The sequence below is a fragment of the Malus domestica genome, chromosome 17 (genome assembly GCF_042453785.1).
Source record: "Malus domestica chromosome 17, GDT2T_hap1".
Lineage (NCBI taxonomy): Eukaryota > Viridiplantae > Streptophyta > Magnoliopsida > Rosales > Rosaceae > Malus > Malus domestica.
In genome coordinates this window covers 16689987-16712000 of record NC_091677.1, presented here as the reverse complement: position 1 = coordinate 16712000, position 22014 = coordinate 16689987, and the positions used below count along the sequence as shown (strand labels likewise).

General features: G+C 35.0%; 1 protein-coding gene across 1 annotated transcript; it reads right to left on the bottom strand.

Moving 5' to 3' along the window:
• Positions 1 to 7396: 7396 nt before the first annotated feature.
• On the bottom strand, positions 7397 to 8023 carry LOC139193395 (uncharacterized). The gene has a single exon (XM_070816393.1). The coding sequence runs from the start codon at positions 8021 to 8023 to the stop codon at positions 7397 to 7399; it is 627 nt and encodes a 208-aa protein (XP_070672494.1).
• Positions 8024 to 22014: the final 13991 nt, after the last annotated feature.

The following is a 22014-nucleotide window of genomic DNA, read 5'->3' as shown; positions in this document are numbered from 1 at the left end:
GTTTTGCCAGACCAGTACAAATCTTGTGTGTGTTTAGTTATTCTCTATTTTTCTAAGTTCAAGATCTAGAGGGGAGTCAGAATTATAACATACTATATATACTCTATCATTCATGCATGTAGGTAAGTTATATGTTGATATCCACATGTGTGATATGTTTACAATTGACAATCATTTATCCGTGTGTAGATAACAATAGTTTGTCGGTAAAATTTAAACGTAAAAAGTTGTGGTCAGTATATTGTATGATATATATGAGATATCTATGATTTTATATAATGCGTCTTTCTTCTTTATAAGTACTAGGGAGAATGGAAATCTTCACTTGGGAAAGCTGCCATACTTTGGGGTTTCTTTGTCTGCTATTTGTTACCAAATATATGCGCGCATGCAAACAATCGCATCAAGTTTTTGGAAATGTCCATTAACTTAATAAACGTTAATTATATCCTTAATATGCATCTAAAAGTAATCATCATTTGCTATGGACAAGGACATAGTTGCCACCACAAGTAAAGTGGGGCGGGGCATCTTTTTAGTGGATTTTGCATAGTTGCATATCGCAATGGAAGACTAAAAGTATTAGCAAATTTATAGCGTGCTGCAATTGTGAGATTCTGCAATAACTCACCTCCACGAAAATTCCTCTAGTGCTTCTCATGATTAGAACAATTTAATGACACTGATTCAAATAAACCTAACTTTGATAAGCAGTCAACAATAATATTAATCAAAATCGCACTAAAAATATATTGATCGTAATTGTGACGTTCTGAAACATACGAAAGCATACAGGACTGTGTTACTTTGAGTTTTAAGCTAAGGCTGCAGAATCACTAGTTATTTGGTCAATTCTGTACAAATATTCAATAACGCAAGCAGTAGTTTTGAGAAAGAAAATGAAGATGGCAGGTCATGCAATTGAGTGAAAGGTAAAATTTTACTTAAGAAATGGTTCATATAACGTATCTTAAATATTAATTGCTGTCAATTATTTTTTGACAGAGATGATATGTATCCACATGTAGTAGATTTTTTTCCTACTCTTTTATTGTTTAGTGGAGGATTTCAAACCTTGTACCTAGCCGCTTTTTACTCGTCGCTCTATCCCCCATCACTAGACTAACTTCAATGATTTGATGCTTTTCACTACAAGAAAAATGAGGAACAGCTACCAAGATTAGTAGCTATTTGGTTGTTATTTTTGTCGTAACAATGAAGTTACTAATGGAAAAAAAAATGTGAAAATAAAGAAGATCAAACATATATACACAAGCCCTTTAAGAGAAGGGATTTCAATGTTTCTTAGAAAATGTTCGTTAATTTTTTTGCAAGAATGATCTATGAGGTGTAACTTGAAAAATAAACGGTCGGATCATTAAAATTCAATGTGGTGTAGGCCCTATAACTAATCCTCATTTCTTTTTAGGGATGTGATATCCACACACCCATTTTTACTTCTCTCACACCCTTTTAATTTTCGGCCGTCGGATCGGATGAATTGAAGAAGATCAAAGGACATAAATTAACAAGGGGTGTGGGAGAAGTAAAAAGAGGTGTGTGGATAGCACACCCCTCTTTTTAAAAATGAGAATTTCTTTCCTTAAAGAATCTGTGTGTGTCTGTGTTTATGATGCAACTATTATCTATTTTTTGGTTTTTTGCCACCTTTTCCTCGTTAGTAAAATTATTGTTACATCAGCAATAATAACTAAATAGCTATTAATCTTGGTAGATGTTGCTCACTTTAACACTTTTCTTGTAGTGTTTTCTTCCGTGGTTAGTACCAATGATTTGCCGTTTCTTAAACCACGTTTTAAAAGAAAATAAAATTAAGCTATGAAATTGTACGAATGTATTTGATATATTAATGGTAGATATATAGCAGAAATGAGTTGGCTATGTATATTGTAAAATTGGTCTTGAAGTATCTTGCCATGCAGAAACAATGTTCAAATATCCAACAAACTAGAATAGCAGAAAATATGAGGCACAGATTAGTCCGGTCATAGAATGTTTTGTATACCGTGGATTCTACGAGACCTAATTCATTCGACGCATTGAGAGATTGAGTGTCAAAGCTAGCGATTGACCAGAGACCCACTCCTCTTGAAATTTGACTACGACCAAACATGTGTACACGACTGTATTCCAAGTCCATGAGTAGATATTTCCTACTTCTTATCTTATCTTATCTTCTATATATAAAGCCAATGGAAAGGGAATAGTGATTTTAGTGTCATCAAGCTTCAACAAAAAGATTTGGACAAAACTGCCGCGAAGATAAAAAATTTCAAAGGCATTCTAAAATAATGCATCAAATAAGGCAAGAGCATTTTCGTCATTTTAATAGTAATTTTTAATAATTAATTTTTTTTTGTGGTTTTTTTTTTTAATTAGTACCTCACAATAGACTAGCAGTAATGTAATTCAATTTCTCAATTTAAACATGTTCAAAACATCTTAAGAAGTGTGTAATGCCTGTTATAAAAAAGGTCATTCGCACGCGGATAATAATGTGATTAAATTAGTTGTCAAATGATTTTTTTTTTAACAAATGATATTATCTACACTAATGGGGATGGGGTGGGCTTAGCCTCACAATCAGCTAACAATAATGTGATTCAATAAGTTGTTTATTAAGTATTATTTTCTCTATTTTAAACACGTTCAAAACATCTTAAGAGGTGTGTAATTCCGGTTATAAAAAAAGTCTTTTGCACGCAGATAATAATGTAGTTAAATTAGTTGTCAAATGATTTTTTTTTTTAACAAACGATATTATCTACACTAAGAGGGAGAGGGTGGACTTAGCCTCATAATGGGCTAGCAATAATGTGATTCAATCAATTGTTTATTAAATATTATTTTCTCTATTTATAAACACATTCAAAATATCTTAAGAGGTGTGTAAGGCCGGTTATATAAAAAGTCTTTCGCACAGGATAATAATGTGATTAAATTACATTAAATTAGTTGTCAAATGATTTTTTTTTTAACAAACGATATTATCTACACTAAAGGGGAGGGGGGATTGGCTTAGCCTCACAATGGGCTAGCAATAATGTGATTCGATCAGTTATTTATTAAATATTATTTTCTCTATTTATAAAAACGTTCAAAACATCTTAAGAGGCGTGTAATGTCGGTATAAAAAAGGTCTTTCGCACATGATAATAATGTGATTAAATTAGTTGTCAAATGATTGTTTTTTTTTTTTAACAAATGATATTATCTACACTAAAGGGAAGGAGGTGGGCTTAGCGTCACAATGGGCTAACAATAATGTGATTCAATCAATTGTTTCTTCAATATTATTTTCTCTATTCTTAATGTAAATTCTATAGAGACCGATTTTATTATGTGAATTCAGTTGCTTTAATTGATTTATAAGGGGTTTCTTCTAGCATGATCTAAGATTATTCATTTACTTCAAATATTTGACTTTTCTTTTGTCAATTTACGCATATAAATACATTTAAAACATGTAAGTTAAGCGTAACACGCCGTGATTCGAAAAATGTCTTCTGCACACACGTGAGCGCGTGCATGAAGGCTAGTTTATAAATAAGGGGGCTAATTGTTTACTAAGTTTGAGAGTGCTCTTGGCTCTTGATTTGTTTTTTGTTTTTTTTTCTTTTTTTATTCTACACTTTGATTCTCATGATAATAGAGTTTGTAGCTTTTTATTTTGTTTGTTAATTTTGGGCTTAGCCTGCTCTTCAATAAACAACAAGACAAAATATAATTGAGCTTTAGTTTGGCCCATGAAAGGATTTGGGCCACTAATGGATATTGATAGAGATTTTGGAGGAATAAAAATGGGACACTACAAATTTTTTTGCATGCATATGTGAATTAAGGCTAGTAAATATGAACCATGCATGCATGAATGTTTGAGCAATGGATGAAGACCAAGGCCAATGGCTTCTAACCTTAATTGTCTTCTAGTATGTGTATACTGATATTAAATATTTTACACCTAAAATATATGTGGTCTCTCTGTAGTCATAATTATTGTTTGACACATATTAAGCTTATGATAATAAAATTAAGAAAAGTTAAGTTTATAAATACGTGTCGGTCAACAATTGGGGCCATAGAAAGACCACACTTGTTTTAGGTGCAGAAGATTTGATCTCGTGTATATTTATATATGAGAAGATAAGTATCACGAGATTAATATTGCGAAGTAGAATGATTTAATAGTAATGAAAATGAGCTATGAAAGAAAATTACAAAGAAACAAGTGATAGATTGTCCTGGTGGTTAGTTAGGGTCTTTCTCTTTAATCCATTGCATCCTGAGTTCCTGACTTCAAACCCTGCCTCTCCCTCCATAAGAGCACCTCTAGCGGGAGAGGTTGCTCGGGGGCCAGGCCTCCAAACAGTAACAAATTGCTGGGGGGATGACCTCCATCGTTAGGAAGCCCGAGCGATAGGCGAGGCTCGAGGAGCAGGCCCATCGAGGATTGCCAGCCCGATAGCTCGAGGGCTGCGTCAGGCTCGTGCGTTTCATGCGCGAGTCAGTTGTGAAAAGTTACCGTTGGGGAAGCCACGTGGCTTCCCCATGTCCATTCGATTGAAACGGTCCTATTTTATGGACTGTTGGATTTCCAATGGTAAAAAACATTTAAAAATCTCATTTAATTTCATCCGTTTGATCTAAGATCAACGGTCCACGTTATTAGGCTTTGTAAATTAAAAAAAAACAGTTTAAAAATCTAAAATGTTACCGTTGTGACACGTGGCACAATCTGGAGTGTTGGAATTTAAATTTTTTTAAATCCAACGGCAGAGATTAATTAGGTGAATAAAAATTAAAAAAAATGTAAAAAATTCTTAAAAATCCGAAAAAAATTATGAAAAATTATAAAAAATTTTGATTTTACTTTTCTAGAAATACCTTCTCATTATCTTCTACCCTACACCACAATTTCATATTTTCTCAACCACTTTCAACCACATTCATGTCTTTCTCTCAAAGTTTCAATCCAATTTTTTTCCAACAAAATGACTACTCAAGCAGGTACGAATTGAACGCTTCTTAAAGATGTTGCGTTGTGTACTAGTTGGGTTCAAGTTACTCATGATTCGATTACGGGTAATGAGATGCAGTTGCGAGAAATGTGGAGTCTTATTCATACCAATTATCTTGAGAAAATGGGTGGGCAAAGAACTAAAGAATCGATGTCCAGTCGTTGGAAATTACTTAGTCAATCGTTTAGTACATGGAGAGACGCCTTGGCACAAGTTAGTGGTAATCTTTGAAGTGGAGAAAATTTAGCGGATCAGGTAACAATATATTATTTATTTGTTTGTATTATTTGGTAGCTACTTTCATTATATTTATTTGTTTGTATTATTTATTTGTTACCTACTTTCATTATATTTATTTGTTTGTATTATTTATTTTTTACCTACTTTCATTATATTTATTTGTTTGTATTATTTGTTACCTACTTTCATTATAATTATTTGTTAGCTACTTTCATTATAATTATTTGTTTGTATTATTTATTTGTTACCTACTTTCATTATAATTATTTGTTTGTATTATTTATTTGTTACCTATTCTCATTATAATTATTTATTCTCCCGCATTGTGTAGGAACTTCAAGCAAAATCTTGGTATGGTGCCAAAACCAAAAGAAAAAACAAAACATTCACCCGGTTTGAATGTTGGAATATTGTCAAAGATTGTCCTAAATTTAGAGTTGTGCATGTCGGTCCAGAAGTTTTCATGAACAACACCCCTCTACACTCTACACCCGAGCATGTCTCGCATGATCATGATGAAGATGATTATGAAGAAGTGCTTGAAACGCCCCCCGTTGAACAAGCGTCGGGGTCGACCTGTTTTCCAATTAGGCCTCAAGGTAAGAAGGCTTCAAAGAGAAAAGGTAATGCTTCCAAGAATGATTATGCAAAATATATGGAAGAACTTGCCCGCCAAGGTGAATTGAATTTGGCCTGGGAAATGGCTAAATTTGAGGCTGATAAGGCTAGAGAGGATGCAAAAGCTGCAGCTTTTGAGAAAACATTTGAAGCTGATGAGAGAGAAAGAGGACTACTTCGGCAAGAAAGGAAACATAGAAGAGAAGAAAGAATGGTTGAACGAGATCGTGACATTATGAAGGAGCCTTTAGAAGGGAAGTCTCCAGACTCTAAATATTTTTGGAAGTCGGAGAAAGCGGACGTGGTGCGAAGGAGGCATGCAAGAGAAGTGAGAGCAAGAGGAGATGGTCCTAGCACGACAAGAGAAGATCATCCTAGCACGACAAGAAAATATCATCCTAGCACCACAAATTGGTTAGGTGATGGTTATCCATTCACGAACCCATAATTTTCCAGTCAATTCGGGTTGTAATTTCTTATTCATTGAATAGAGTACTTTATGTTGTTTCCAATTTATTGAATTTAGTACTTTATGTTGTTTCCAATTTATTGAATTTAGTACTTTATTCAAAACACATTTAAACACACCAAATAAAATAACATCAACACACCAAAAAAACACACCAAATAAAAACAAACACCAAATAAAATTACATTTCAACTCACTAAATGAACTAAAAAAACACACCACATAAAATAAAATAAACACACCAATTAAAAACAAACACCAAATAAAATTACATTTCAACTCACTAAATGAACTAAAAAAACACACCACATAAAATAAAATAAACACACCAAATAAAAACAAACACTAATGAACGTAAGTATCTTCAGCACCCCTTAATTCCCACTGGTGCTCTATCAAGTCAATTTGGTGGGAATTGTGCATATATGAGCTTTGAAGTGCAGTATATCGTTGAATGATCCTTTCATTGTATCATCCATCCCTTTCTAATGGCTCATGTTGCACGGGCTCATCGGTGGCGTCATGAGCACAATATATATGTGTTCTTGAATTGTTCATCGTGTCTGGCTCATATTCATCAACGATTTCATAATCGTACTCATCTTCCACAATCATGTTGTGAAGAATGATGCACGTCATCATGATGGATCGAAGCGACTCTACATCAAACAATCTGGCAGCACCCCTAATGATCGCCCAGCGAGCTTGGAGGATATCGAAACAACGCTCCACATCCTTTTTGCACCCCTCTTAACATCTTGCAAAGTGTTTTTCCTTTGCACTTCGCGGATGTGGCATTGTTTTGACAAATGTTGACCACCTTGGGTAAATGTCATCAGCTAGGTAGTATGGCCCGTCGTACATACGTTCGTTGACCTCATACGTGACTTTTGGTGCCTTTCCTTGCAGGACATCGTTGAACACTGGGGATTGGGCAAGGATGTTGAGGTCATTTTGAGCTCCCGGAACCCCGAAAAAGGCGCCAAATCCATGTATCAAAAGATGCCACCGCCTCCAAAATGATACTTTTTTATCCTTTTCTGTCCCTATAAGCGCCTTGCCATGCACTTGGACAGTTTTTCCAAGTCCAGTGCATACAATCAATGCTTCCAATCATCCCTGGAAAACCTCGCATCTTGCCTTTCTTCAGAAGCCTTTGCAAGTCCATATGAGTAGGTCTCCGGAGGTACTCTGCGGTGTAGATAGATTCGATTGCCGAACAAAACCTCATCAGGGACTCAAGAATGGTTGATTTTCCCATCCTCGTTATCTCGTCCACTTGGTCTGCAGCTGCTCCATATGCAAGCATCCGCAAGGCAGCAGTAATTTTTTCCTCAGACAGGAGACCCATAGCACCAAAAGCATCCGGCTTTTGTACAAAGTAAGAATCATGGTTGCAAACAACGTCCATGATTTTGTTGAACAAATGTCGTTCCATTCTAAAACGACGTCGGAAGTATGTATCAGGGAATGCACTGTTACGGACAAAATAATCGTCCAAGAGCTTCTGACCTCGTCGTTGCCTGTTTCTATCAATGTTTACAGCACGGTTGGGCCTGCAGAAATGAGCCACAGCTTGGACGACTCGACGGGATTGTGAAGCTCCAGCCATTCTTGATTCGTCATCTCTCCGTCTACGCTCGTCATCCTCTTCCATCTCATTTTGGGCCTAATCCCCAACATTGAACATTCTTTCTGATTGGTTAAACAATTTTTCCTCTTCTTGATCGATTTCCCACATCATCTTTGAAGAAGAAGAATAAGACATTGTAAGAAGGAAGCAAAAACTATGAATAATGATAGGGATTTTGGTGAAGAAAGCAAAAACTATGAATAATGATAGAGATTTTGGCGAAGAAGGAAGCAGAAACTATGAATAATGATAGAGATCTTGAGAAAATTGGTGTGAGATTTATGAGGATGGATGGTTGATTATATGGAGGATTCAGAAAGGATTAGGTTGTAGATAATGTCACGTGGCATGCCGTCATTCGTTAAAAATCTGGTGGAAATCTATCCTCAAAGATTGTAATCGGATTGTGACACGTGGCATGACGTGATTGGTTAAAAATCTTATCAGAAATCCATTACCAATAATTGTCTTTTTAGATAATGACACGTCCCTTGACACAACGATTAAAAATCTTATCGGAAATCTATCACCAATAATTGTCTTTGCAGATAATGACACGTGGCGCAACAAGAACGATTAAAAATCTTATCTGAAATAACAAATAAAATTCTTTTGAATTATTTTATAAATACAAAAATACAAAAATTTATTGCTATTGGCTTTTCGGTTACTGACATGTGGTGCAACGAGAACGATTAAAAATCTTATCCGAAATTACAAATAAAATTATTATGTATTATTTTATAAATAAAAAAATACTAATATTTTATTGCCAATTGCCAGGACTATTCAGTGTAGGGGTGGAGATGTAAAAGGCAATTGCCAGGGGAATGCACTATTCATTAAGGGTAGTTACTGTTCACTAGGTGGATTAAATAGTGAATAGCCTGGGGGGAGGGCTCATACACTGGAGTTGCTCTAATATAGAATATCATGTATAATAATAAAAAAAATAAAATGCTAAGGAGACTTTTTCAAAAGTGTGACTTTTCACAGACTCTCTGTCATCTCATGTTTTTAGCATAAATTTTTTATAATGTTTTCACGAAAATTAATGTTAACTGGGAGATAGTATAGTTCATAAAGAGTCTCACTTTGAGAAAATTTCTCGAAAAAAAACCAAGAGTAACAGCTCCAAACATCATTATTATTTTTTAATCGTGACAATAAAAGTCAATGGAAAGAGTAAAAATTAAGAAAATCTTAACAATAAGTTGACTTCCCATTTAATAATTTTATGTGTGTTTAGAAAATGAAAACAAACAAAATAGAAACATAACTGCATATGGATGCATGTTATGTACAAATTCTATTTTTCTTTTGTTTTAGAGTAAATTGTAGCAATGGTCCCTCAACTTTAACTCAATTAAAGTAATGGTCCCTCAACTAAAAATCCATTATTATTGGTCTCTCAGGGTGCGTTTGGTACGCAGACGGAACGGAACGGAACGGGACGGGACGGGACGGAACGGGACGGGACGGGACGGAACGAAGGTGTAATTTTTGAAAAAGACATGGGGTATATTTGTCTTAAAATGGTAAAACATTGTGTTCCACAGATGTGGAACAAACCCGTTCCAGGGGGGGAGGTGGGACGCAAAAACACCCAAAATCTGTCCCGTGGAACAGCTCGTTCCACCCATTTTTGGCGCACCAAACGCGGGACGGAACGTCTCGTCCCGTCCCACGTACCAAACGCACCCTCTATTCATCAAAACGTACTGCTATGATTCATCAACTAAAAATCCATTACTAATAGTCCCTCAACTTTAATTCAACTGGAGAAATTGTCCCTCAACTTTAACCCAATTGGAGAAATGGTCCCTCAACTTTAACCTAATTGTAGCAATAGTCATTCCAACATAACTCATTTTGATAAAATTCTGACAAAGTTGACGAAAATGACCATAGCTACACGTTTTGATGAGTTGAGGAACCAATGATAATGAATTTTTAGTTGAGGAACCATTGCTCTAATTTGATTAAAATTGAGGAACCATTACCACAATTTATCCTATAGATCAATGATGAATGTATGAAGTGAAGACGAAAATGATAGGGTTTAAGTCAAAATGTAAAGTTGAGAAGTTTAATTATGATCCTGCCCAGTGGCATTGTTCAATTATTTAATTTAATCTACTCATGGATGATTATTTTTTTTTAAACAAATGATATTATTTACAATTGTGTAGATTGACAAAAGGAAAGTCAAATATTTGAAGGATGAATAATCTTAGATCATGCTAGAAGAAACCCCTCATAAATCAATTAAAGCAGCTGAATTCACATAATAAAATCGGTCTCAATAGAACTTACCTTAAGAATAGAGAAAATAATATTTAATAAATAATTGATTGAATCACATTATTACTAGTCCACCTACTCCCTCTTAGCGTAGATAATATCGTTTGTTAAAAATAAAAATAAAAACAATCATTTGACAACTAATTTAATCATATTATTATCTGCGCGTGAAAAACCTTTTTTATAACCAGCATTACATGCCTCTTAACATGTTGTGCACGTGTTTAAAAATACAGAAATAATATTTAATAAACAACTGATTGAATCATATTATTGCTAGCCCATTGTGATGCTAAGCCCAGCCCCTCCCTTTTAGTATAGATAAAATCGTTTGTTAAAAAAAAAAAAAAGGTAAAAGACAGTTTACTACCCTCATGTTTTGTGGTTTTTAACATTTAGTACATCAAGTTTTTTTCGTCTCAGATTCATACTTAAAGTGTAAATTTTGAGACAGTCTCATACATCCGTTAGTCAAACTGTAGAATATGCCGTTAATTGTGACGTGGTGCCATGACGGGCGCCACATGTCATCCACGTTTTTTTTTTCTTTTCTTTTGTTCTTTCTTCTTCTTCCTTCTTTTGCAACTTTTTTTTTCTTCCTCCTTCTCCTTCTTCCTTCCTCCTTCTTCCTTCCCCTTCTTCTCCTTCTTCCTTCTTCCTCATTCTCCTTCTCCTTCTTCTTCTTCTTCCTCCGAATCTGGGGAAGTTTTTTTTTTATTCTTTTTTTTTTCTTCTTTCTTCTTCTTCCTCCTTCTTCCTCTTTCTTCTTCTTCTTCTTCTTCTTCTTCCTCCGACTACAACTTTTTTTTTTCTTCCTCCTTCTCCTTCTTCCTTCCTCCTTCTTCCTTCTTCCTTCCTCCTTCTTCCTTCTTCTTCCTTCTTCTTCCTTCTTCTTCTTCCTCCGAATCTGGGGAAGATGAAGGTTTTTTTTTCCTTCCTCCTTATTCTCCTTCTTCCTTCCTCCTTCTTCCTTCCCCTTCTTCTCCTTCTTCTTTCTTCTTCCTCCGAATCTAGGGAAGATGAAGGTTTTTTTTTTCTTCTTCTTTCTTCTTTCTTCTTCTTCCTCCCCCTTCTTCCTTCTTCTTCTTCTTTCTTCTTTCTTCTTCTTCCTCCCCCTTCTTCCTTCTTCTTCTTCTTCTTCCTCCTCCGACTACAACTTTTTTTTTCTTCCTTCTTCTTCTTCCTCATTCCTCCTTCTTCATCTTCCTCAAAAAAAAAAAAAAACCTTCATCTTCCCCATATTCAAGAAAGAAGAAGAAGAAGAAGAAGAAGAAGAAGAAGTCCTTCTTTCTTCTTCCTCCGAATCTAGGGAAGATGAAGGTTTTTTTTTTTTCTTCTTCTTTCTTCTTTCTTCTTCTTCCTCCCCCTTCTTCCTTCTTCTTCTTCTTCCTCCTCCGACTGCAACTTTTTTTTTCTTCCTTCTTCTTCTTCCTCATTCCTCCTTCTTCATCTTCCTCAAAAAAAAAAAAAAACCTTCATCTTCCCCATATTCAAGAAAGAAGAAGAAGAAGAAGAAGAAGAAGAAGAAGAAGAAGAAGAAGAAGAAGAAGAAGAAGAAGAAGAAGAAGAAGAAGAAGAAGAAGAAGAAGAAGAAGAAGAAGAAGAAGAAGAAGAAGAAGAAGAAGAAGAAGAAGAAGAAGAAGAAGAAGAAGAAGAAGAAGAAGAAGAAGAAGGAAGACGGAGAAGAAGGGGAAGGAAGAAGGAGGAAGGAAGAAGGAGAAGAATGAGGAAGAAAAAAAAAGTTGTAGTCGAAGGAAGAAGAAGAAGAAGAAGAAGAAGAAAGAAGAAGAAGAATGAAGAATGAGGAAGAAGAAAAAAGAAAAGAAAAAAAAAAAAACTTCCCCAGATTCGGAGGAAGAAGAAGAAGGAAGAAGAAGGAAGAAGGAGAAGAAGGGGAAGGAAGAAGGAAGAAGGAGAAGGAGGAAGAAAAAAAAAAAGTTGCAGAAGAAGGAAGAAGAAGAAAGAAGAAAAGAAAAGAAAAAAAAAACATGGATGACACGTGGCGCCCAGTCATGGGTGCCACGTCACAATTAACAGTAGATTTAACAGTTTGACTAACGGATGTATGAGACTGTCCCAAAATTTACACTTTAGGTATGAATCTGAGACGAAAAAAGCTTGATGTACTAAATGTTGAAAACCACAAAACATGAGGGTAGTAAATAGTCTTTTACCCAAAAAAAAAAAAAACAATCATTTGACAACTAATTTAATCACATTATTATCCGTGTGTGAAAGACCTTTTTTTATAATTGGCATTACACGCCTCTTAAGATGTTTTGACGCATCAGCGTCGATGATTTGGCAAAAGAGGTCTAACTATTGAACACAAAGTTTCTGGAAGTAGGGGTTGGGGAGCAGGATCTTCTTGTCCTTCGCGAAACTCTGCAATAAGTCAACGGGGGAGGTGGAAGCTAGAAGGCGACTGTCACACCCCAATCCTGACATATGTCCAAGATCAACACGTGACATCACCACATTCCTATTTATCTATCATCTCTCGCCTCCGAGACAAGACCAAAACACAGTCAATGATTTAACCACACAGACATTTTCTTTTATTTCATGGTTGCATCTAACATTGCGTTAGATTGCCTACGTACCCTAAGAAGGGATCACGCCATTCGCAGTTCACCAATCACTACACTCTGACGTTTATCACAATACGTTATAACAGAAAGGCATAGCATCCCTCAATCAATTATTAGAACTTGACAAGCATGAATTACTAGATTCAGGACTACATAACAACCCAAATAACATTCAAGATTTCTATTTCATCAATCATATAAATCACTATGTTTTCAACATGATAGCTCAATCCATAGCATGTAACATATCAAAGAATCAACGAAACACAATATTATTCTCAAGCCACATTGATCAAATAATCTAGTCATAATAATAACAATCATATCCAATGTCATTCCACAATCACTCTAATTAATCAATCCCAAGAATCAAAGATGCATGATATTAACATTTAACTACGTTAATCAATCAATAAGATCACATATCAATTCATGAAATTTAATAGAGGAATTCTACACAATTCCCTACCTGGATTCCAAGTAACAACATGATAAATCTAATTTATAAACACAACGCCTATTGCGAGCAATTCATATTCACTCGAATCTAGGGTCGAACTAACCTTATGGAAATGAGTAAGAGTAGGGATTCCGGACCACTCAACGGAATCCAACTAAAATATGGTGGCCTATCGAAATGTACCAAGTACAACTAATCCTCATCACCCCTAGAATGCGTATGGTCCCCCATTGTGGATATACCAAGCAGAACCATAGGCATATTCTAAGTGTGCAGACAGTGATCACCCATCATGGATATACCAAGCATGATAACCCCTAAAATACGTACGGTCCCCATTGCAGATATACCAAGTAGGACCACATCCTAACTCTAGGTAGTGATCACCCATTGCAGATATACCAAGCGTGATCAATCCTAGAATACGTATGGTCCCCCATTGCGGATAAACCAAGCAGAACCAATGCGTAGTCTAATAATGTAGAAAGTGATCACCCATCGCGGATATACCAAGCATGATCACCCCTAATAGTCCCCCATCATGATATACCAAGCAAGACTATATCATATAGCTCTAGGTCGTGATCGCCCATCGCGGATATACCAAGCACGATCACTCCTAAAATGTGTATGGGCCTTCATTGCGGAGAAACCAACCAGAACCATAAGCATAGTCTAATAGTGCAAGCGGTGATCACCCATTGTGGATTTACCAAGCATGATCACCCCTGTAATACGTATGGTCTCCTATCGCGGATATACCAAGCAGGACCATCCATGTACCACTGCTACATGGTGTAGTAATTCAACACACCACCTGCCCCTACCTGAACGCCTATGAGTTACAACGTAGGCACCTGCACTATCAACTTTTCATGGCCACTAACCAACATGTCACACAAGCATATAAGTTATACAGAATGTTTCTAATAGGATTCTAGGCTCACATTGTCATAACAGTTATCATACATATGATTCATATTATGAAGAAGATAAATACACACACACACACACACACACACACACACACACACACACACACACACACACACACACATATATATATATATATCACAATAAAGCGTCGCATACACGTAAACTAAGGTATATATTATATGGGATAACTCACTAACAAATGTAGGCCCAGTAAGTCCTACATAGTATCTAGTATTACTAATTTTGATATTTAAGATCAATTCATAACATATTGACCAAAAGTCAACTCTCTGTCAACGGTGGGGGTCCACAATCTTATATAATTCGATATGGAACATCCACCGATGGATTTCTTATCTGTAACTTCCCAAGAGTCTCATTAATCTTCTAGAACAATACGACGGCGGACGCCGAGGGACCATGGAATTGGAATTGGGATCGCCATCGAAGCCAGAGTGAGTGATGTAGTGGGTAGTGGGGAGGGGGGGTTTCTAGAGTTTTGGAGGGATGAGGGTATGAAGGCGTTAATGGTGAAAAGGTCATGGGTCGGGGAATGGAAGTGGCGTTGGGTTTGAGGGATGTGAGAGTTTATGGGAAATAGAAGGAAAGAGGTGGGTAAAAGTGGAAATTGATGGGTGTTGGTAGGGTGGTTGTAGAGAAAAGAAGCATGGGTTGGTGGGCAAGTTGGGATTTGGGTGTTAATTGGTGGAATTAGATTTTTGGAGGTGGTTTTGGGAGAGATTGAGGTTTAGAGATGTGGGGTGGAAAGAATTGGAAATGAGATTTAACTGTCGAATTCGGTGGGGAATTTTACAGTAGTGGCATTTCTTATTGCTCTGTGTGTAATCTGTTGTGAACTTTGGAGAGAGAAGCATAGAAAATGAAAGGGGCTCATAAGGTATTCGAAGGAGGAGGCAGAGGTTGTGGTGAGTTGAGTTGAGTCAGTCTGCCTATAAAAAGACGCTTTTGTTCAGGATGGATGGAATATCAAATGAAAAATTAGGAAATCTAACGGCGTGGGGGAATTTGGCTAATTATAAGAATTCATGGGGGAATTTGGCAGCGCCTTACACGTTCAAGAGGGAAATCGTCAAATAAGCCAATTAGAAAATCTAACAGGATGGAGGATTTTGGCCAATTATAATAGTTTATGAGGATAATTGGCTAAAATTAAAGTTCCCGGGGGGGGGGGGTAAATTGACAGCGCCTGGCAAGTTTGAGGGGGAAATCAATAAGTAACTCTTATTAAAACCTCAAGACCTTGATTAAAAATTGAAAAGAAACAATGTTTTAATGAATGAAGGAAAAAAAAGAGGGATGAAAATCTAATTTCTCTTTAAAAGAAACCCAAGTTGCTTCCACGGCTCATTGGTTTTTAAAGTTCAAAATGCACAAACTTTCACTCCAATATTGTGGTGAACATATAAAGTAGAAATTTCGGACCTCACTCACCACCTGCATGTCGTCATACGAACATGACTCAGGATTTTAATCAAGCCCTTATATATATATATATTTTAATTAATTAATTAATTAATTTATTTTGTATAATGTAATGTGTATAACCTAAAACAGAGGAAGTGAAAAATAGAATACGTACAAAAGCTGGAAATAAAATTGGCTATATTTTAAATGTAGCTGTTGTAGCCATGGTGGAGCAGCTAAAATAAGACAAGCAGCTCAAAGCTATATGTGGAGGTAGGCATGCAATGCAAGCAAACGTTGGAACATGACAGCTTAGTTTAGGGCTTTTTCATGTATGCAAATGGGCAGTCCTCTTTAATAATGCCACCACTTGTGATAGGGCTTTTTCTTCGACCAATTGCATTTCGAGCTGGAATTCTTCTCCCTCCTCCTAGTTTAGTGTAGAATAGTAATATCGTTTGTAATCAATTTCAATAATACTAATCCAGAGTTTTCAATTTGAGTAATGCTAGGTAAAGCAATTTTTTAGATCAATTATACAAACTATGTGATATATCACTAATAAAAAATAAGCACGTTACTTAATTAAGTAATACCGTAATTATTATTAACCACGTCATATTGTTTACAAAATTTAATCTAAATAGTTGATCTCCCTAATTACTCTTTCAATTTATTTTGGTCTTTGTGCACTAAATACCCAGGGATTGAAATTTCTAGTCATTGTTCAATTTGATAAAATTGAGGAACTAATGTAGATCTGCTAAGCAAGATCAAGCAGATATATACAGAACATGTATTCTCATTCCAGACACAGACAAAGCATAAAACGTGCTAGCTAGCTATTGCTAGTTGCACTTCAATCATTCATCAAGGAAGATAAATTATTGACGAAGTCATTGGATCCCATCTCATGCATCCTGCTATACTTGAGCATAGATACCAATGCTTTCTTAATCTGTCAGTTATCTTTTCTTATCAACAGTTCTCTATCAGCACTTCAATTTCCTCTCGCTGCGTAGATAGTCGTAGAATTTGATTGGTATAACCGGTTGTATATTTTATTTTATTTTCGTTTATCTCTCGTCTCATATATATAAAGAAACATATAGCTGAGAATAACAAAGAATTGCTTAAATGTTTTGATTCCCGAACCAGTCAGGGTGTAGCTCCCAAATTTCTTAGTGATTTGTAAAGTAGTTCTTTCACACTCCATGCATCTTCTATATATAAAGCCAATGGAAAAGATGAATAGTGATTTTTGTGTCACCAAGCTTCAACAAAATGATTTGGACAAAAATGCCTCCAAGATAAAAAAAAACTTCAAAGGTATCCCAAAAAAATGCATTGAATAAAGTAGGGGCATTTTCGTCATTTTAACAGTATTTTTTTTAATAATTACTTTTTTGTGGTTTTTTTTTTAAATTAGTATCTCACAATAGGCTAGCAATAATGTGATTCAAGTTTTCTATTTTTAAACAAGTTCAAAACATCTTAAGAGGTGTGTAATGCGAGTTATAAAAAAAAAAAAAAAAAAAGTCATTCGCACGCTGATAATATTGTGATTAAATTAGTTGTCAAATGATTGTTTTTTTTTTTAACAAAGTATATTATCTACACTAAGGGGGAAGGGGTGGGCTTAGCCTCATAATGGGCTAGCAATAATATGACTCAATCAGTTGTTTATTAAATATTATTTTCTCTATTTTAAACACATTCAAAACATCTTAAATGGCGTGTAATGACAATTATAAAAAAATTCTTTTGCACACGGATAATAGTATGATTAAATTAGTTGTCAAATGATTTTTTTTTTAACAAACGATATTATATACACTAAGGGGGAGGGGGTGGGCTTAGCCTCACAATGAGCTAACAATAATGTGATTCAATAAGTTGTTTATTAAATATTAATTTCTCTATTTTTAATCACGTTTAAAACATCTTAAGAGACGTGTAATGCCGGTTATAAAAATGATCTTTTGCATGCAAATAATAATGTGATTAACTTACATTAAATTAGTTGTCAAATGATTTTTTTTAACAAACAATATATCTACACTAAAGAGGAAGGAGGTGGGCTTAGCATCACAATAGGTTAGTAATAATGCGATTCAATCAGTTGTTTATTAAATATTATTTTCTCTATTTTTAAACACATTCAAAACATCTTAAGAGGCATGTAATGCTTGCTGGTTCTAAAAAATGTCTTTCGCACGCGCATAATAATATGATTAAATTAGTTGTCAAATGATTTTTTTTTTTATAACAAATGATATCATCTATTGTACGGGGGAGTGGGGATGGGCTTAGCCTCACAATGGGCTAGCAATAATATGATTCAATCAATTGTTTATTAAATATTATTTTCTCTATTCTTAATGTAAATTCTATAGAGACTGATTTTATTATGTGAATTCAGCTGTTTTAGTTGGTTTATCAGGGGTTTCTTCTAGCAAAATCTAAGATTATTCATTTACTTCAAATATTTGACTTTCCTTATGTCAAGTTACAAATATAAATACATTTTAAACGTGTAAGTCGCGCGTAGCACGCAGTGATTCAAAAAATGCCTTCGTCATTTTAATTATTTTTTTGTGCTTTTTTTTTAATTAGTACCTCACAATAGGCTAGTAATAATGTGATTCAATTTCTCTATTTTAAAACACATTCAAAACATCTTAAGACGCATGTAATGCCTGTTATAAAAATGGTATTTCGCACGCAGATAATAATGTGATTAAATTAGTTGTCAAATGATTGGGTTTTTTTTTTTAACAAATAATATTATCTACACTAAGGGGGTGGGGTGGGCTTAGCCTCACAATGAGTTAGCAATAATGTGATTCAATCAGTTGTTTATTAAAAGTTATTTTCTCTAATTTTAAACACGTTCAAAACATCTTAAGAGGTGGGTAATGCCGGTTATAAAAAAGGTTTTTCGCACGCGGATAATAATGTGATTAAATTAGTTGTCAAATGTTTTTTTTTTTTAACAAACGATATTATCTACATTAAAGAGGAGGAGGTGGCTTAGCCTCACAATGGGCTAGCAATAATGTGATTCAATAATTGTTTATTAAATATTATTTTTTCTATTCTTAATGTAAATTATATTGAGACCGATTTAATTATGTGAATTCAGCTGCTTTAATTGGTTTATGAGATGTTTCTTCTAGCATGATCTAAGATTATTCATTTACTTCAAATATTTGACTTTCCCTTTGTCAATTTATGCATATAAATACATTTAAAACATTTAGGATGCGCGTAGCACGCAGTGATTCAAAAAATGTCTTTTGCACGCTCGTGAGCGCGTGCATGAAGGCTAGTTTATATAATTTGAATTGAGATCATTGACCACAGATGTAATAACTAACTAACATCTTCTCCTTCCAATGTGCATTAATTGATAACATAAAGTAACTCTAGACTCTTTAATGCGTTGTTGTACGTGGAAGTAACTTGTAACTAAGAGAAAGGCAAACAAAGTTTTGTGTGTGGCTTGTGGCCTCTATTATTGATTGATATATGTTAAATTTATGACAATAAAGTTAAGGGGGGTTAGGTTTATTAACACATGTCAATTCTTGATAGCAACCAAATAGAGACCACACACAAAATGGTTGCAGAAAATTTAAACTCAATGCTAAAGGGACTCTCTTAAAGTGGGAATCTCTTAGATTTTTTTGCCAGCATAGTGTTTTATAATGTTGGCACGAGAATATTGATTTTTGTGTCACCAAGCTTCAACAAAAAATTTTAGACAAAAATACCCCCAAGACAAAATAATGCATCAAATAAGGTAAGGTCATTTTCGTCATTTTAATAGTATTTTTTTAATAATTAATTTTTTTGGGGTATTTTTTTTAAATTAGTACCTCAATAGGCTAGCAATAATGTGATTCAATTTCTCTATTTTTAAACACGTTCAAAACATCTGAAGAGGCGTGTAATGCGAGTTAAAAAAAAAGGTCATTTGCACGCTGATAATAATGTGATTAAATTAGTTGTCAAGTAATTTTTTTTTTTAACAAACGATATTATCTACACTAAGGGGGAGATGGGTGGGCTTAACCTCACAATGGGCTAGCAATAATGTGATTCAATAAGTTGTTTATTAAATATTATTTTCTCTATTTTAAACACGTTCAAAACATCTTAAGAAGCGTGTAATGATGGTTATAAAAAAGTCTTTCGCACGTGCATAATAGTGTGATTAAATTAGTTGTCTAATGATTGTTTTTTTTTAACAAACAATATTATATACACTAAGGGGGTGGGGGTGGGCTTAGCCTCACAATGGGCTAATAATAATGTGATTCAATAAGTTGTTTATTAAATATTATGTTCTCTATTTTTAAACACGTTCAAAATATCTTAAGAGGCGTGTAATGTCGGTTATAGAAAAGGTCTTTTGACGCGGATAATAATATGATTAAACTACATTAAATTAGTTGTCAAATGATTATTTTTTTTAACTAACGATATTATCTACACTAAGGAGGAAGGGGGTAGGCTAAGCCTTTGCAATAGGATAGAAATAATGTGATTCAATCAGTTGTTTATTAAATATTATTTTATCTATTTTTAAACACGTTCAAAACATCTTAAGAGGCGTGTAATGACGGTTATAAAAAAGGTCCTTCGCACGCGGATAATAATGTGATCAAATTAGTTGTCAAATGATTGTTTTTTTTAACAAACAATATTATCTATAGTAAGAGGGAGGGGTGACACACCCTGACCCGGAAAGTCCACTTGAACTCCAAATCGAGTTGTGCTTGCCAACACCAAGAGGATGACGAAGCCATAAAGTACAGTGATGTGGGAAAAATGTGAATAAATTTAAATATAAAAGTGTCTAAATACGAGAGTGCACTGTGATCAGAAATGAATCCATTTCACACGTGATGTCAGAGCATAAATAAAGTACAGTAGAGTGGATTGAGAATCATACCATTGAAGGTAATCTCCAATACCAAAATTTGCCCTGAATCCTCGTCAATAAGAAAGCTCAGCTAAAAAAACCTAGAAGATGGAAATAAAGTAAGGGTGAGTGGCCCTGGAAATAAAATTCTAATAAAAACCTTCTAAATCGTTATAACCCCTCGCTGTAACACCTTTATAGTTTAAAAAAAAATCATACCACGTATCAATGTAAAATCAAAAGCATATCAACTGTAAATCCATAAATTTACCACGACACAACATCTCATGAGCAATATAAATAATCACGTGCTCAATAAATCAATGCTTGCATATAAGTTGGAGTCACCTATAGTGACATGTACTCCATATCTCATCAATCAATGCTAGCACATAAGTCAGAGTCACCTATAGTGACCTGTACGACTCCCCCATATCTCATCAGTAAATGCTAGCACATAAGTCGGAGTCACCTATAGTGACCTGTACGACTCCCTCATATCTCATCAGTCAATGCTAACACATAAGTCGGAGTCACCTATAGTGACCTGTACAACTCATCCATATCTTATCAATTAGCAGATAAGTCGGAGTACGACTCATCCAAATCTCTTTAATCAATGCTAGCATATAAGTCGGAGTCACTTATAATGACCTGTACGAATCATAGGCAACCTGTACGACAATGTCAGAGTTGCCTATTCATTGCAACATGTACGACTATGTTGGAGTTGCCTATATAGTTCATCTACCAATTCCTGCACACGAGTCGGAACCACATAATGTGGTCGGTAAGACAGGCTGGGTGAAAATAAATACGCTCAAGTGCTACGATTACGTGAAGGCTAGGCCCTATCCTCGGGCGGAGCACTAACACCGAGGTGCAGGATAATGAGCATTAAATGCATAAAAACATAACCATACATATTGAAATCACTATCATCAACATGTACTCACCTGAAACTTACCGGGGCATCCACAACGTCATTTGGCATAACCACTTTAACGTCCCAACATTCTTAATCAGAACTAAACCCAGTGATAGACCGGAATAAAATCATGGTTAATCTCCACGCTGTTAACCATCATAATGCAATCTAAAACTCAACCATACCATAGTATTTTAACATATATATATATATATAACATGGCATAAAATGCATAGAACAATTTAAAAGCATTTGCAGAATTATCATTCATATCTATATATGATAAAAGGAAAATACCCATTCACCTGAGGTCCGTGCTACGATTCCCTAGCTTGAAAATTGAGACATCACGAACCATCATCACCTATAACAATTATCAAATCGCATCTCAGAGTTCTTATCGATAAAACATGTAACTTACATAAAACATATCCCCAAGGA

What these genes read in the sequence shown, in the direction of transcription:
- LOC139193395 (XM_070816393.1), bottom strand. Translation starts at nt 8,023, where the DNA reads ATGGAAGAGGATGACGAGCGTAGACGGAGAGATGACGAATCAAGAATG.